This window comes from Ranitomeya imitator, chromosome 3, assembly GCF_032444005.1.
Source record: "Ranitomeya imitator isolate aRanImi1 chromosome 3, aRanImi1.pri, whole genome shotgun sequence".
NCBI classification, from domain to species: domain Eukaryota; kingdom Metazoa; phylum Chordata; class Amphibia; order Anura; family Dendrobatidae; genus Ranitomeya; species Ranitomeya imitator.
The window spans coordinates 103,080,247-103,098,399 of record NC_091284.1 but is presented as its reverse complement, the minus strand read 5'-3'; the positions used below and the strand labels follow the sequence as shown (position 1 = coordinate 103,098,399).

Here is an 18,153-nt window from a genome sequence, read left to right as displayed (position 1 = left end):
TGCATTTGAATTGTTTTGTTTAACCCTTTCCCGACCTTTGACGCACCGTATGCGTCATGAAAACCTGTGCCATTCCGACCTGTGACGCAGCATATGCGTCATGGCCGGATTGGGCTCCTGCAGGCCGGGTGAAAGGGTTAACTGTAATTTCACCCGGCCTGCAGGGACAGGAGGAGTTGTACTTTAGCCCAGGGGGGATGGCTTCACCCCCCGTGGCTACGATCGCTCTGATTGGCAGTTTCACTTTCAACAGCCAATCAGAGCGATTTGTAATATTTCACCTAAAAAACTGGTGAAATATTACAATCCAGCCATGGCCGATGCTGCAATATCATCGGCTGGAAACACTCATTTGCACCCACCCCACCCCACCGATCGCCCCCCCCCCAGCCCTCCGATCTGTGGTCCGCTCCCCTCCGTCCTGTGCTCCGCTCCCCCGTCCTCCTGTCCGCTCCGCCGTGCTCCAATCCCACCCCCCTGCACTCCGATCCATCCCCCCGCACTGCGATCCATCCCCCCGCACTGCGATCCATCCCCCCGTGCTCCGATCCATCCCCCCGTGTTCCGATCCATCCCCCCGTGTTCCGATCCATCCCCCCGTGTTCCGATCCATCCCCCCATGCTCCGATCCACCCCCCCCGTGCCCTGATCTCCCCCCCCCCCCCCCCGTGCCCTGATCTCCTCCCCCCCCCCCCCCTTATACTTACCTAGCCTCCCGGGGTCCGTCCGTCTTCTTTCCTGGGCGCCGCCATCTTCCAAAATGGCGGGCGCATGCGTAGTGCGCCCGCCGAATCTGCCGGCCGGCAGATTCGTTCCAATGTGAATTTTGATCACTGTGATAAAATCTCACAGTGATCAAAATAAAAAAAACAGTAAATGACCCCCCCCCCTTTGTCACCCCCATAGGTAGGGACAATAATAAAATGAAGAATTTTTTTTTTTTCCCCCACTAAGGTCGGAGTTAGAACTAGGGTTAGGGGTGTTAGGGATGTGCACACGTATTCTGCTCCTCTGTGGATTTTTCCGCAGCGGATTTGATAAATCCGCAGTGCTTAACCGCTGTGGATTTATCGCGGATTTACCGCGGTTTTTCTGCGCATTTCACTGCGGTTTTACAACTGCGATTTTCTATTGGAGCAGTTGTAAAACCGCTGCGGAATCCGTAGAAAGAAGTGACATGCTGCGGAATGTAAACCGCTGCGTTTCCGTGCAGTTTTTCTGCAGCATGTGTACAGCGATTTTTGTTTCCCATAGGTTTACATTTAACTGTAAACTCATGGGAAACTGCTGCGGATCCACAGCATTTTCCGCAGCGTGTGCACATTCCTTTAGAATTAGGCTATGTGCACACGGTGCGGATTTGGCTGCGGATCCGCAGCAGTGTTCCATCAGGTTTACAGTACCATGTAAACATATGGAAACCAAATCCGCTGTGCCCATGGTGTGGAAAATACCGCGCGGAAACGCTGCGTTATTTTCCGCAGCATGTCAATTCTTTGTGCGGATTCCGCAGCGTTTTACACCTGTTCCTCAATAGGAATCCGCAGGTGAAATCCGCACAAAAAACACTGGCAATCCGCGGTAAATCCGCAGGTAAAATGCAGTGCCTTTTACCCGCGGATTTTTCAAAAATGGTGCTGAAAAATCTCACACGAATCCGCAACGTGGGCACATAGCCTTAGGGTTGGGTTGGAATTAGGGTTGTGGTTAGGGTTAGGGGTGTGTTGGGGTTACGGGTGTGTTGGGGTTAGAGTTGTGATTAGGGTTACGGCTACAGTTGGGATAAGGGTTAGGGGTGTGTTGGAGTTAGAATTGAGGTGTTACCACTGTTTAGGCACATCAGGGGGTCTCCAAACGCAACATGGCGCCACCATTGATTCCAGCCAATCTTGTATTCAAAAAGTCAAATGGTGCTCCCTCACTTCCGAGCCCCGACGTGTGCCCAATCAGTAGTTTACCCCCACATATGGGGTACCAGCATACTCAGGATAAACTGCGCAACAATTACTGGGGTCCAATTTCTCCTGTTACCCTTGAGAAAATAAAAAATTGCTTGCTAAAACATCATTTTTGAGGAAAGAAAAATAATTTTTTATTTTCACGGCTCTGCGTTGTAAACGTCTGTGAAACACTTGGGGGTTCAAAGTGCTCACCACATATCTAGATAAGTTCCTTGGTGGGTCTAGTTTACAAAATGGGGTCACTTGTGGGGGGTTTCTACTGTTTAGGCACACCAGGGGCTCTGCAAACGCAACGTGACGTCCGCAGACCATTCCATCAAAGTCTGCACTTCAAAAGTCACTACTTCCCTTCTGAGCCCCGACGTGTGCCCAAGCAGTGGTTTACCCCCACACATGGGGTATCAGCGTACTCAGGAGAAACTGGACAACAACTTTTGGGGTCCAATTTCTCCTGTAACCCTTGGGAAAATAAAACATTCTGGGCTAAAAAATTATTTTTGAGAAAAGAAAATTTTTTTTTTATTTTCATGGCTCTGCGTTATATACTTCTGTGAAGCACTTGAGGTTTCAAAGTGCTCACCACACATCTAGATAAGTTCCTTGGGGGGTCCAGTTTCCAAAATGGGGTCACTTGTGGGGGAGCTCCAATGTTTAGGCACACAGGGTCTCTCCAAACGCGACATGGTGTCCGCTAACGATGGAGATAATTTTTCATTCAAAAAGTCAAATGGCGCTCCTTCCCTTCGGAGCCTTACCATGTGCCCAAACAGTGGTTTACCCCCACATGTGAGGTATCGGTGTACTCAGGAGAAATTGCCCAACACATTTTAGGATCCATTTTATCCTGTTGCCCATGTGAAAATGAAAAAATTGAGGCTAAAAGAATTTTTTTGTGAAAAAAAAGTACTTTTTCATTTTTACGGATCAATTTGTGAAGCACCTGAGGGTTTAAAGTGCTCACTATGCATCTAGATAAGTTCCTTGGGGCGTCTAGTTTCCAAAATGGGGTCGCTTGTGGGGGAGCTCCAATTTTTAGGCACACGGGGGCTCTCCAAACGTGACATGGTGTCCGCTAAAGAGTGCAGCCAATTTTTCATTCAAAAAGTCAAATGGCGCTCCTTCCCTTCCAAGCCCTGCCGTGCGCCCAAACAGTGGTTTACCCCCACATATGAGGTATCAACGTACTCAGGACAAATTGGACAACAACTTTCGTGGTTCAGTTTCTCCTTTTACCATTGGGAAAATAAAAAATTGTTGCTAAAAGATCATTTTTGTGACTAAAAAGTTAAATGTTCATTTTTTCCTTCCATGTTGCTTCTGCTGCTGTGAAGCACCTGAAGGGTTAATAAACTTCTTGAATGTGGTTTTGAGCACCTTGAGGGGTGCAGTTTTTGGAATGGTGTCACTTTTGGGTATTTTCAGCCATATAGACCCCTCAAACTGACTTCAAATGTGAGGTGGTCCCTAAAAAAAAAATGGTTTTGTAAATTTCGTTGTAAAAATGAGAAATCGCTGGTCAAATTTTAACCCTTATAACTTCCTAGCAAAAAAAAAATTTGTTTTCAAATTTGTGCTGATGTAAAGTAGACATGTGGGAAATGTTATTTATTAACTATTTTGTGTCACATAACTCTCTGGTTTAACAGAATAAAAATTCTAAATGTGAAAATTGCGAAATTTTCAAAATTTTCGCCAAATTTCCGTTTTTATCACAAATAAGCACAGAATTTATTGACCCTAAATTTACCACTAACATGAAGACTAATATGTCACGAAAAAACAATCTCAGAACCGCTAGGATCCGTTGAAGCGTTCCTGAGTTATTACCTCATGAAGGGACACTGGTCAGAATTGCAAAAAACGGCCAGGTCATTGAGGCCAAAATAGGCTGGGTCATGAAGGGGTTAAAATTCATTGTGGTAATGTCTATAACCAAAATTAGAAAAATGTATCTGTCCAAATATATACGGATGTAACTGTATATCAGAGTATTTCCGGACTGTGATACATGTAACATTGTGTAGGGGCGAAGCAGCAATCATTGTTCCGAAGACGACCCCCCCCCCCCTCCCCGGTGAGAACATTTTCCTGTATCCCTCCGTCTATCTAACCCCTATGGCTTGGGACCCCACAATTGCAGATCTCCCGTGGACTTTTAGATCTCCTTAGTTCAACTGGTTCCTGGTCAGCAGTGAAAATACATGGCTCAGCCAGGTGTCAGTTCCCGCTCTGCTACATATTCATTAGGCTTTTCTCTGACGTTTCAAGTGAAATCAGAGGAAGGAGCGGGTCTGTGACGTAGTCCAGCTCCAACTGCGCTGAGACTGCTGCAAATGCCGGTCCAGACACACCCCTTACCCTAATCCCAAACCTATTCCCAACTGTAAATGTAATCTAAACCCTAACTGTAACTTTAGCCCCAACCCAAACTGTAGCCCTAGCCCTAACCCTAACCCTAATCCTAACCCTAGCCCTAACCCTAGCCCTAACCCTAACCCTAGCCCTAACCTTAGCCCTAACCCTAGCCCTAACCCTAACCCTAGCCCTAACCCTAGCCCTAGCCCTAACCCTAACCCTAGCCCTAGCCCTAACCCTAGCCCTAACCCTAACCCTAGCCCTAACCCTAGCCCTAGCCCTAATGGGAAAATGGAAATAAATACATTTTTTTAATTTTTCCCTAACTAAGGGGGTGATGAAGGGGGGTTTGATTTACTTTTATAGTGGGTTTTTTAGCGGATTTTTATGATTGGCAGCCGTCACACACTGAAAGACGCTTTTTATTGCAAAAAATATTTTTTGCGTTACCACATTTTGAGAGCTATAATTTTTCCATATTTTGGTCCACAGAGTCATGTGAGGTCTTGTTTTTTGCGGGACGAGTTGACGTTTTTATTGGTATAATTTTCGGGCACGTGACATTTTTTGATCGCTTTTTATTCCGATTTTTGTGAGGCAGAATGACCAAAAACCAGCTATTCATGAATTTCTTTTGGGGGAGGCGTTTATACCGTTCCGCGTTTGGTAAAATTGATAAAGCAGTTTTATTCTTCGGGTCAGTACGATTACAGCGACACCTCATTTATATCATTTTTTTATGTTTTGGCGCTTTTATACGATAAAAACTATTTTATAGAAAAAATAATTATTTTGGCATCGCTTTATTCTCAGGACTATAACTTTTTTATTTTTTTGCTGATGATGCTGTATGGGGGCTCGTTTTTTGCGGGACAAGATGACGTTTTCAGCGGTACCATGGTTATTTATATCTGTCTTTTTGATCGCGTGTTATTCCACTTTTTGTTCGGCGGTATGATAATAAAGCGTTGTTTTTTGCCTCGTTTTTTTTTTTTTTTTCTTACGGTGTTTACTGAAGGGGTTAACTAGTGGGCCAGTTTTATAGGTCGGGCCGTTACGGACGCGGCGATACTAAATATGTGTACTTTTATTGTTTTGTTTTTCTTATTTAGATAAAGAAATGTATTTATGGGAATAATATATATATATATATTTTTTTCATTATTTTGGAATTTTTTTTTTTATTTTTTTTTTTACACGTTTGAAAATTTTTTTTTTTACTTTGTCCCGGGGGGGACATCACAGATCAGTGTTCTGACAGTTTGCACAGCACTCTGTCAGATCACTGATCTGACATGCAGCGCTGCAGGCTTCACAGTGCCTGCTCTGAGCAGGCTCTGTGAAGCCACCTCCCTCCCTGCAGGACCCGGATCCGCGGCCATCTTGGATCCGGGGCTCGAGCAGGGAGGGAGGGAGGTAAGACCCTCGCAGCAACGCGATCACATCGCGTTGCTGCGGGGGGCTCAGGGAAGCCCGCAGGGAGCCCCCTCCCTGCGCGATGCTTCCCTGCACCGCCGGCACATCGCGATCATCTTTGATCGCGGTGTGCCAGGGGTTAATGTGCCGGGGGCGGTCCGTGACCGCTCCTGGCACATAGTGCCGGATGTCAGCTGCGATAGGCAGCTGACACCCGGCCGCGATCGGCGGCGCTCCCCCCGTGAGCGCCGCCGATCGCGCTGGACGTACTATCCCGTCCATGGTCATAGGGGCCCACCCCACATGGACGGGATAGTACGTCCGATGTCAGAAAGGGGTTAAGCTGCGAAAACAGAAAAAACCCATCCAAGAAATTGCTACAATATTAGTAGTGGCAAAATCTACAGTTTGGTACATCCTGAGAAAGAAAGAAAGCACTGGTGAACTCATCAATGCAAAAAGACCTGGGCGCCCACGGAAGACAACAGTGGTGGATGATCGCAGAATCCCCTTCACAACAGCCAACCAAGTGACCAACACTCTCCAGGAGGTCGGCGTATCAATATCCAAATCTACCATAAATAGAAGACTGCATGAAAATAAATACAGAGGGTTCACTGCACAGTGCAAGCCACTCATAAGCATCAAGAATAAAAAGGCGACACTGGACTTTGCTAAAAAACATCTAAAAAAGCCAGCACAGTTCTGGAAGAACATTCTTTGGACAGATGAAACCAACATCAACCTCTACCAGAATGATGTAAAGAGAAAAGTATGACGAAGACGTGGTACGGCTCATGATCCAAAGCATACCACATCATCTGTAAAACATGGCGGAGGCAGTGTGATGGTTTGGGCATGCATGGCTGCCGGTGGCACTGGGTCACTAGTGTTTATTGATGATGTGACACGGGACAGAAGCAGCCGAATGAATTCTGAGGTCTTCAGAGCCATACTGTGTGCTCAGATCCAGCCAAATGCAGCCAAACTGATTGGTCGTCGTTTCATACTACAGATGGACAATGACCCAAAACATAAAGGCAAAGCAACCCAGGAGTTTATTAAAGCAAAGAAGTGGAATATTCTTGAATGGCCAAGTCAGTCACCTGATCTCCACCCAATTGAGCATGCATTTCACTTGTTAAAGAATAAACTTCAGACAGAAAGGCCCACAAACAAACAGCAACTGAAAACCACCGCAGTGAAGGCCTGGCAGAACATCAAAAAGGAGGAAACACAGCGTCTGGTGATGTCCATGAGTTCAAGACTTCAGGCAGTCATTGCCAACAAAGAGAATTCAACCAAGTACTAGAAATGAACATTTTATTTAAAATTATTGAAGCTGTCCAATTACTTTTGGTCCCTTTTTAAAAACGGGGTGGCACATGTTAAGGATCTGAAACTCCTAAACCCTTCATCCAATTTTCATGTGGATACCCTCAAATGAAAGCTAAAAGTCTGAACTTCAGCTGCATTTGAATTGTTTTGTTTAACCCTTTCCCGACCTTTGACGCACCGTATGCGTCATGAAAACCTGTGCCATTCCGACCTGTGACGCAGCATATGCGTCATGGCCGGATTGGGCTCCTGCAGGCCGGGTGAAAGGGTTAACTGTAATTTCACCCGGCCTGCAGGGACAGGAGGAGTTGTACTTTAGCCCAGGGGGGATGGCTTCACCCCCCGTGGCTACGATCGCTCTGATTGGCAGTTTCACTTTCAACAGCCAATCAGAGCGATTTGTAATATTTCACCTAAAAAACTGGTGAAATATTACAATCCAGCCATGGCCGATGCTGCAATATCATCGGCTGGAAACACTCATTTGCACCCACCCCACCCCACCGATCGCCCCCCCCCCAGCCCTCCGATCTGTGGTCCGCTCCCCTCCGTCCTGTGCTCCGCTCCCCCGTCCTCCTGTCCGCTCCGCCGTGCTCCAATCCCACCCCCCTGCACTCCGATCCATCCCCCCGCACTGCGATCCATCCCCCCGCACTGCGATCCATCCCCCCGTGCTCCGATCCATCCCCCCGTGTTCCGATCCATCCCCCCGTGTTCCGATCCATCCCCCCGTGTTCCGATCCATCCCCCCATGCTCCGATCCACCCCCCCCGTGCCCTGATCTCCCCCCCCCCCCCCCCCGTGCCCTGATCTCCTCCCCCCCCCCCCCCTTATACTTACCTAGCCTCCCGGGGTCCGTCCGTCTTCTTTCCTGGGCGCCGCCATCTTCCAAAATGGCGGGCGCATGCGTAGTGCGCCCGCCGAATCTGCCGGCCGGCAGATTCGTTCCAATGTGAATTTTGATCACTGTGATAAAATCTCACAGTGATCAAAATAAAAAAAACAGTAAATGACCCCCCCCCCTTTGTCACCCCCATAGGTAGGGACAATAATAAAATGAAGAATTTTTTTTTTTTCCCCCACTAAGGTCGGAGTTAGAACTAGGGTTAGGGGTGTTAGGGATGTGCACACGTATTCTGCTCCTCTGTGGATTTTTCCGCAGCGGATTTGATAAATCCGCAGTGCTTAACCGCTGTGGATTTATCGCGGATTTACCGCGGTTTTTCTGCGCATTTCACTGCGGTTTTACAACTGCGATTTTCTATTGGAGCAGTTGTAAAACCGCTGCGGAATCCGTAGAAAGAAGTGACATGCTGCGGAATGTAAACCGCTGCGTTTCCGTGCAGTTTTTCTGCAGCATGTGTACAGCGATTTTTGTTTCCCATAGGTTTACATTTAACTGTAAACTCATGGGAAACTGCTGCGGATCCACAGCATTTTCCGCAGCGTGTGCACATTCCTTTAGAATTAGGCTATGTGCACACGGTGCGGATTTGGCTGCGGATCCGCAGCAGTGTTCCATCAGGTTTACAGTACCATGTAAACATATGGAAACCAAATCCGCTGTGCCCATGGTGTGGAAAATACCGCGCGGAAACGCTGCGTTATTTTCCGCAGCATGTCAATTCTTTGTGCGGATTCCGCAGCGTTTTACACCTGTTCCTCAATAGGAATCCGCAGGTGAAATCCGCACAAAAAACACTGGCAATCCGCGGTAAATCCGCAGGTAAAATGCAGTGCCTTTTACCCGCGGATTTTTCAAAAATGGTGCTGAAAAATCTCACACGAATCCGCAACGTGGGCACATAGCCTTAGGGTTGGGTTGGAATTAGGGTTGTGGTTAGGGTTAGGGGTGTGTTGGGGTTACGGGTGTGTTGGGGTTAGAGTTGTGATTAGGGTTACGGCTACAGTTGGGATAAGGGTTAGGGGTGTGTTGGAGTTAGAATTGAGGTGTTACCACTGTTTAGGCACATCAGGGGGTCTCCAAACGCAACATGGCGCCACCATTGATTCCAGCCAATCTTGTATTCAAAAAGTCAAATGGTGCTCCCTCACTTCCGAGCCCCGACGTGTGCCCAATCAGTAGTTTACCCCCACATATGGGGTACCAGCATACTCAGGATAAACTGCGCAACAATTACTGGGGTCCAATTTCTCCTGTTACCCTTGAGAAAATAAAAAATTGCTTGCTAAAACATCATTTTTGAGGAAAGAAAAATAATTTTTTATTTTCACGGCTCTGCGTTGTAAACGTCTGTGAAACACTTGGGGGTTCAAAGTGCTCACCACATATCTAGATAAGTTCCTTGGTGGGTCTAGTTTACAAAATGGGGTCACTTGTGGGGGGTTTCTACTGTTTAGGCACACCAGGGGCTCTGCAAACGCAACGTGACGTCCGCAGACCATTCCATCAAAGTCTGCACTTCAAAAGTCACTACTTCCCTTCTGAGCCCCGACGTGTGCCCAAGCAGTGGTTTACCCCCACACATGGGGTATCAGCGTACTCAGGAGAAACTGGACAACAACTTTTGGGGTCCAATTTCTCCTGTAACCCTTGGGAAAATAAAACATTCTGGGCTAAAAAATTATTTTTGAGAAAAGAAAATTTTTTTTTTATTTTCATGGCTCTGCGTTATATACTTCTGTGAAGCACTTGAGGTTTCAAAGTGCTCACCACACATCTAGATAAGTTCCTTGGGGGGTCCAGTTTCCAAAATGGGGTCACTTGTGGGGGAGCTCCAATGTTTAGGCACACAGGGTCTCTCCAAACGCGACATGGTGTCCGCTAACGATGGAGATAATTTTTCATTCAAAAAGTCAAATGGCGCTCCTTCCCTTCGGAGCCTTACCATGTGCCCAAACAGTGGTTTACCCCCACATGTGAGGTATCGGTGTACTCAGGAGAAATTGCCCAACACATTTTAGGATCCATTTTATCCTGTTGCCCATGTGAAAATGAAAAAATTGAGGCTAAAAGAATTTTTTTGTGAAAAAAAAGTACTTTTTCATTTTTACGGATCAATTTGTGAAGCACCTGAGGGTTTAAAGTGCTCACTATGCATCTAGATAAGTTCCTTGGGGCGTCTAGTTTCCAAAATGGGGTCGCTTGTGGGGGAGCTCCAATTTTTAGGCACACGGGGGCTCTCCAAACGTGACATGGTGTCCGCTAAAGAGTGCAGCCAATTTTTCATTCAAAAAGTCAAATGGCGCTCCTTCCCTTCCAAGCCCTGCCGTGCGCCCAAACAGTGGTTTACCCCCACATATGAGGTATCAACGTACTCAGGACAAATTGGACAACAACTTTCGTGGTTCAGTTTCTCCTTTTACCATTGGGAAAATAAAAAATTGTTGCTAAAAGATCATTTTTGTGACTAAAAAGTTAAATGTTCATTTTTTCCTTCCATGTTGCTTCTGCTGCTGTGAAGCACCTGAAGGGTTAATAAACTTCTTGAATGTGGTTTTGAGCACCTTGAGGGGTGCAGTTTTTGGAATGGTGTCACTTTTGGGTATTTTCAGCCATATAGACCCCTCAAACTGACTTCAAATGTGAGGTGGTCCCTAAAAAAAAAATGGTTTTGTAAATTTCGTTGTAAAAATGAGAAATCGCTGGTCAAATTTTAACCCTTATAACTTCCTAGCAAAAAAAAAATTTGTTTTCAAATTTGTGCTGATGTAAAGTAGACATGTGGGAAATGTTATTTATTAACTATTTTGTGTCACATAACTCTCTGGTTTAACAGAATAAAAATTCTAAATGTGAAAATTGCGAAATTTTCAAAATTTTCGCCAAATTTCCGTTTTTATCACAAATAAGCACAGAATTTATTGACCCTAAATTTACCACTAACATGAAGACTAATATGTCACGAAAAAACAATCTCAGAACCGCTAGGATCCGTTGAAGCGTTCCTGAGTTATTACCTCATGAAGGGACACTGGTCAGAATTGCAAAAAACGGCCAGGTCATTGAGGCCAAAATAGGCTGGGTCATGAAGGGGTTAAAATTCATTGTGGTAATGTCTATAACCAAAATTAGAAAAATGTATCTGTCCAAATATATACGGATGTAACTGTATATCAGAGTATTTCCGGACTGTGATACATGTAACATTGTGTAGGGGCGAAGCAGCAATCATTGTTCCGAAGACGACCCCCCCCCCCCTCCCCGGTGAGAACATTTTCCTGTATCCCTCCGTCTATCTAACCCCTATGGCTTGGGACCCCACAATTGCAGATCTCCCGTGGACTTTTAGATCTCCTTAGTTCAACTGGTTCCTGGTCAGCAGTGAAAATACATGGCTCAGCCAGGTGTCAGTTCCCGCTCTGCTACATATTCATTAGGCTTTTCTCTGACGTTTCAAGTGAAATCAGAGGAAGGAGCGGGTCTGTGACGTAGTCCAGCTCCAACTGCGCTGAGACTGCTGCAAATGCCGGTCCAGGCAGTTTAACCCTCTAGCTGCTACAGTTGATGGCGACTTCAGCGTCTAGGTGATTGGTGATATCCCTCTATCTAATCAGTGCTAAGCAACTCAGGTGCCTAAATGTTATTGCAACCAGGGGCCCATCAATTACCCCCATGGCTGCCCTTTTATTATTAGTCTCTCGGTGCAACTAAAATAAAAATAAAAAAATGCTATATAATGTTAACATTATAAGGGAAAAAAACTGCAACATGTAACTCTAACAATTCAATATTTATTCTGCACCGTGAAGGCTGTAAAATAAAACAAAACAGAATTGATGTTTTTGCTTCTCACACCTCAGATAACATGAAATAATAAAAAAAAAACAAAAAACAAAACACAAAAGCACCAAGCTTTTGCTTAATTCTAAGCTCCATGGGCATGAAAATGATGTTAGGGGTTCTTTAAATGTTGCAAAATATATTGGACGTTTTATTGTACAAGATACCGTATATACTCGAGTATAAGCCGAGATTTTCAGCCCATTTTTTGGGGCTGAAAGTCCCCCTCTCGGCTTATGCTCGAGTCATACCCAGGGGTCGGCAGGGGAGGGGGAGCGGGGGCTGTCTAATTATACTTAACTACTCCCGGCGCTGTCCCTGCTTCTTCCACCGCTACATCTTCTTCCTGTATTGAGCGGTCACATGGTACCGCTCATTACAGTCATGAATATGCGGCTCCACCTCCCATAGAGGTGGAGCCGCATATTTATGACTGTAATGATCGCGAATTGTGACCGCTCAATACAGGAAGAAGATGTAGCGGTGGAAGAAGCAGGGACTGCAGGGACCGTGTCGGGAGCAGGTAAGTATTCGGGGAGGGGAGCGCTGCGCGATATTTACCTGCTCCTTGTTCCGGTGCGGCTCCATCTCCAGCGTCCTCTGACAGTGACGCTCAGGTCAGAGAGCACGGTGACATAGTCAGTGCGCGCCCTCTGCTGAGCGTCAGTGCTGGAGACGGAGCCGCACGAGGAGCAGGTAAATATTGAAAGCGCCGCCGTCCTGAGCGAAGAGAGGGGACTATGTGACTTTTTTTTTTTTATTGCAGCAGCAGCATTATATATGGCACAGCTTTATATGGAGCATCTATGGGGCCATAATGAATGGTGCAGAGCATTATATGTGGGGCACAGCTTTATATGGAGCATCTATGGGGCCATAATGAACGGTGCAGAGCATTATATGTGGGGCACAGCTTTATATGGAGCATCCATGGGGCCATAATGAACGGTGCAGAGCATTATATGTGGGGCACAGCTTTATATGGAGCATCTATGGGGCAATAATGAACAGTATGGAGCATTATATGTGGCACAGCTTTATATGGAGCATCTATGGGGCAATAATGAACAGTATGGAGCATTATATGTGGCACAGCTTTATATGGGGCCATAATGAACAGTGCAGAGCATTATATGTGGCACAGCTTTATATGGAGCATCTATGGGGCAATAATGAGCGGTATGGAGCATTATATGTGGCACAGCTTTATATGGAGCATCTTATGGGGCCATAATGAACGGTATGGAGCATCTATTTTTATTTTTGAAATTCACCGGTAGCTGCTGCATTTCCTACCCTAGGCTTATACTCGAGTCAATACTTTTTCTCAGTTTTTTTTGTGGCAAAATTAGGGGGGTCGGCTTATACTCGGGTCGGCTTATACTCGAGTATATACGGTAAGTAAAACCTAAAGATGAACATATAAATGTAGTATTGCAGTAATTGTACTGACCATCCAGAATAGCCCTGTGTGCCCTAAAATGAACCCCTGAAACTTCAATTCACCCTGCAAAAATAATCTTTTAAAAAATTGCCGTTCTCTACCCATTCATCCCTAGAAAGAGTTAATAAATGTTAAGTATAAGTTACATGGACCCCAAAAAGGTGCAATTGAAAAATACAACTCACCCTGAAAAAAATGAAGCCCCCTCACAGCTACACTGACGGAAACATGAGAATATAAGTCTGTAAACAAAAAGATTTGTGGTCCAAATAGGCCTGGTAACATTTCTTGGCTGTGGATGGCTAGTTTTCTATGTAGCTTTTCTTCTAAATGCTGTATTACTATAAATGTGTGACACTGTCTTATTGTCTTATAAAACTTAGTGCCACCGAATAAAGTGGAGGAAGCAATGGATCAGATTGAGAAGTTCCTCATGACACGTCTGTATAAGCATATGTTTTGTCCAGAGACCACGGATGATGAGAAGAAAGATCTAACTGTGCAGAAGAGAATCCGGTAAGGTTATAGATACCTGAGGCCAGGAATATATTATGTTATTACATATTATGCTGGTCGCCTGCATGTGTTCACCTGTACGTTTCTTATCTGTTTGTTTCTTAGAGCTCTACATTGGGTAACGCCACAAATGCTCTGTGTTCCCGTAAATGAGGATATACCAGAAGTCTCTGATATGGTGGTAAAGGCAATAACAGGTCTGTATCTCCTTAAAGATTTGTTTCATATTGCCTTTGGTTTGGGTGTAATAGAGGTGGTGGTCCCCCTTGTCCATGAGCCAGAAGATCTGCGGAGCGTCAGCGGCTCCCACTTTGGCAGACACAGTCCGTCCATGAGTCGCATTGCTAGCCATTCATTTGAATGACGGCCATGCAATTCTGCATATTTCCTGACATTTATTGCTCTCCAAAACTTATTTTCTGGCTGAGCAGGTGATGGGGATCCCAGGTAACGCACTTTTTTTTTTCTTTATAAGCAGCACATGGACTAATTGATATGAAATGTTGTACCAAAGTTATTCAGTTGATTGAAGGGGATAATGTGACGTCACAAAGGGTGGGGGGTGCGGTTTGCATGTCATGGGTACATACGCGCATGTGCCTCCTATGTCAGTTTTCCAGCATTGCATGGTTTCTTGCCTACTGAAGGTGTGTCAGGACAGTGCACTGTGCTAGTTTCACAGGAGGTTACAGAATACAAGTCCCATGATTTCCCTGTTCCTGACTTATGACCTCCCTCATGGCACTAGAATAACATCATCACAATCTGTCAATAATTATCATCAATGTCAATAACATCATCACAAGCTATCTGAAACTGAACCGGTCAAAAACTGAACTCCTCGTGTTCTCTCCCTCTACTAACCTACCTTTGCCTGACATTGCCATCTCCGTGTGTGGTTCCACCATTACTCCCAAGCAACATGCCCACTGTCTTGGGGTCATACTTGATTCTGAGCTTTCCTTCACCCCCCACATCCGATCACTGGCTCGCTCTTATCTGCATCTCAAACACATTTCTAGAATTCGCCCTTTTCTTACTTTTGACTTTGCAAAACCTCTTACTGTTTCACTTACTCATTCTCAACTAGACTATTGTAACTCTCTACTAATCGGCCTCCCTCTTACGAAACCCTCCCCTCTCCAATCTGTCCTGAATGCTGCAGCCAGGATCATATTCCTCACCAATCGTTACACCGATGCCTCTACCTTGTGCCAGTCATTAAACTGGTTACCCATCCACTCCAGAATACAGTACAAAACTACTACCCTCATCCACAAAGCGCTCCATGGCTCAGCACCACCCTACATCTCCTCTCTGGTCTCAGTCTACCACCCTACCCGTGCCCTCCGCTCCGCTAATGACCTCAGGTTAACATCCTCAATAATCAGAACCTCCCACTCCCTTCTCCAAGACTTTACACGTGCTGCGCCGATTCTTTGGAATGCACTACCTAGGTTAATACGATTAATCCCCAATCCCCACAGTTTTAATCGTGCCCTAAAAACGCATTTGTTCAGACTGGCCTACCGCCTCAACGCATTAACCTAACTATCCCTGTGTGGCCCCAAAAAACTTAAACCATAATCAGATTCCTCGCATCATGTTCTCATACACTTTATGCAGTTAATAGCCCTCTGTGTCTGTACGGTTACATATTTAGGCCGATAACCGGTTCATGCAGCTTTACGTGAACGTCTGATCCTTACACTATGGCTGGTCCGAATAACGAAAGCAATTGTCACCATCCACCTCTCGTGTCTCCCCTTTTCCTCATAGTTTGTAAGCTTGCGAGCAGGGCCTTCACTCCTCTTGGGATCTGGTTTGATCTGTGTTTATTGTTATGCTGTAATGTCTATTGTCTGTACAAGTCCCCTCTATAATGTAAAGCGCTGCGGAATATGTTGGTGCTATGTAAATAAAATTATTTATTATCACAATCATTTGAAAAAGAAAGTGAGGATCTCTGTAAAAGCTGCTGGATTATATAATACCTTAATTCTTTAAAAGAGGACTCTGCACAGAATGACTGTTCAAGCTCCCTCGGCATGGCCAAACAGTTCAGGGCACCTTCCCATCTAGTTTTTTTTTTTTTCCATCAAACTCTGCTTTTCTAAGGCCGGTTTCACACGTCGGTGGCTCCAGTACGTGAGGTGACAGTTTCCTCACGTACCGGAGCCACTGACGCACGTAGACACATTAAAATCAATGCATCTGTGCAGATGTCATTGATTTTTTGCAGACCGTGTCTCCGTGTGCCCCACACATGGAGACATGTCAGTGTTCGTGGGACCGCACGGATTACACGGACCCATTAAAGTCAATGGGTCCGTGTAAAACGCATACCGCACACGGACGTTGTCCGTGTGCAGTCCGTGTGCCGTGCAGGAGACAGCGCTACATTAAGCACTGTCCCCCCCACTGGTGCTGAATCCGCCATTCATATCTTCCCTGCAGCAGCGTTTGCTGTAGAGAAGATATGAATAATAGTGTGTAAAATCCAGATCCAGGTCCCCACCCCCTGTGCGCCCTCCCCCCCCCCCCGCTGTGATTAAAATACTCACCCAGCTCCCTCGCTGCTTACTGTCCTGGCCGCACCTTGTACTGTATGAGCGGTCACGTGGAGCCGCTCATTTACAGTAATGAATATGCGGCTCCACCTCCCATGGGGTGGAGCCGCATATTCATGACTGTAAATGAGCGGCCCCACGTGACCGCATACAGTAGAAGGTGCGGCCAGGAGAGGAAGCAACGACAGCTAACGAGGGAGCTGGGTGAGTATTTTCAGAACAGCGGGGGGGGGAAGGGGACATGGACCTTTATTTTATACATGATAAACTTAAAAAAAAAAAAAAAAAAAAAAGGATTATTCATATCTTCTCTGCAGCAAACGCTGCTGCACAGAAGATATGAATCGCCGTTTCAGCACGATGCAGGGGACAGCGCTAAACTTTAGCGCTGTCTTCTGCACGCTCCGTGTGGTACCCAGTGGGCACACGGGCGGCACATGTGTGCCACACTGATGTGCCACATAAACGCAGGGGCACACGGACACGGATAATTCCGGTACCGATTTTTTTTCCGGTACCGGAATTATCTGGACGTGTGGGACTGCCCTAAAGGTAGAGCTGTCAATAAAAGGAGGGCTGGGTATATCTGGAAAACAAGCAGGTGTGAATGTGCAATGTTTGGCCACGCCAAGGGTGCACCAAATGCCTGTAATTGGTTTGAACATTGTGTGCTGACAATGAAATAGAAGATGGTGGGTCTACAATCCGTAAAATCGTGGTGCTCATGGAGAAGAGTAGAAAATAAAAAATAGGGCCCAGCACTCACGTGCTGAATGATGTTTAACTCAATTCATGGAAATCCAGTTAGAAATGTTTCAGCCCATCCCAGGCTCTTATCAATTATATTTTGATAATCCATGATAAAAGCCTGGGATGGGCTGAAATGTTTCTAATTGGATTTCCATGTATTGAATTAAACATCATTCAACACACGAGTGCCGCACCCTCTTTCTTCATTCTGTGCTGACAGTCTAGTCCCGAGTTTTTGTATCTGCGCCGCTTAATGAATTTGTTGATTTGTACGCTGTCATAGTGTGAGCGTGTGCTATGCCAGGCTTAAATTGGGCGCTAAATATTTCACTCTGAGAGACCCTCTTTACCCCCCAAAGTCGTTTGTGCGTTAATGACCGGGACAATTTTTTACTAGTAAAGGGAATGAATTCTCTCCACTCCCATAGGCATGGAATGCAGTGAATATTCATTCACTTTAGTAACGGGGACACGTGATCGCCCAGCAGCTGCAGGAAGCCTGCGGCTAACACTTCACGCTACTAAAGAGCAATGAATATTCTCTTCTCTCCACGCACATAGTCCTGGCATGGGGAGCAGTGAGTATTCCGTCAGCTGTCTTCAGCATGTAAACAGCGCATGACATCCCTACCATGTGCTGCTTACAAGCAAAAAGCAGCTGCTGGCACCGGAGCAAGACGCTGCGAGGGAGCATAGGAAGGTAAGAGTAATGGATTGGGTTTTTCTTAATGATTTTCTGATGGGGCCATGCATATCAGGATGGGGATGAGGAGGCCAATCATACCTGGATATTAATGGAACCATGCACACCAGAATGGGGATGAGCAGGCCCGTGCACACCAGAATGGGGATGAGTGATGATGGGGGTCATTCCTACCAGGATAGGGATAAAGGAGGCCATGCATACCAGGCTTGGGATAAGGGGGGCACTCATACCAAGTTGGGAATGAGGGGGCCATGCATACCAGGATGAGGGGGTCATGCATATCAGGATAAAGATGAGTGGGCCCATGCACACCAGAATGGGGATGAGGGGCCCTTGCACGCCAGAATGGGGCT

General features: G+C 46.0%; 1 protein-coding gene across 2 annotated transcripts in view; it reads left to right on the top strand.

The window, feature by feature from the left end:
• The window catches only part of RABGEF1 (RAB guanine nucleotide exchange factor 1), a 66,268-nt gene that overhangs the window by 30,264 nt on the left and 17,851 nt on the right, over window positions 1–18,153 (top strand). For both annotated transcript variants that reach the window (XM_069761246.1, XM_069761247.1), the window contains 2 exons: window positions 13,642–13,774; window positions 13,880–13,971. In XM_069761246.1, the coding sequence (XP_069617347.1) occupies window positions 13,642–13,774; window positions 13,880–13,971 (225 nt within the window). The remainder of the gene's footprint in view (window positions 1–13,641; window positions 13,775–13,879; window positions 13,972–18,153) is intronic.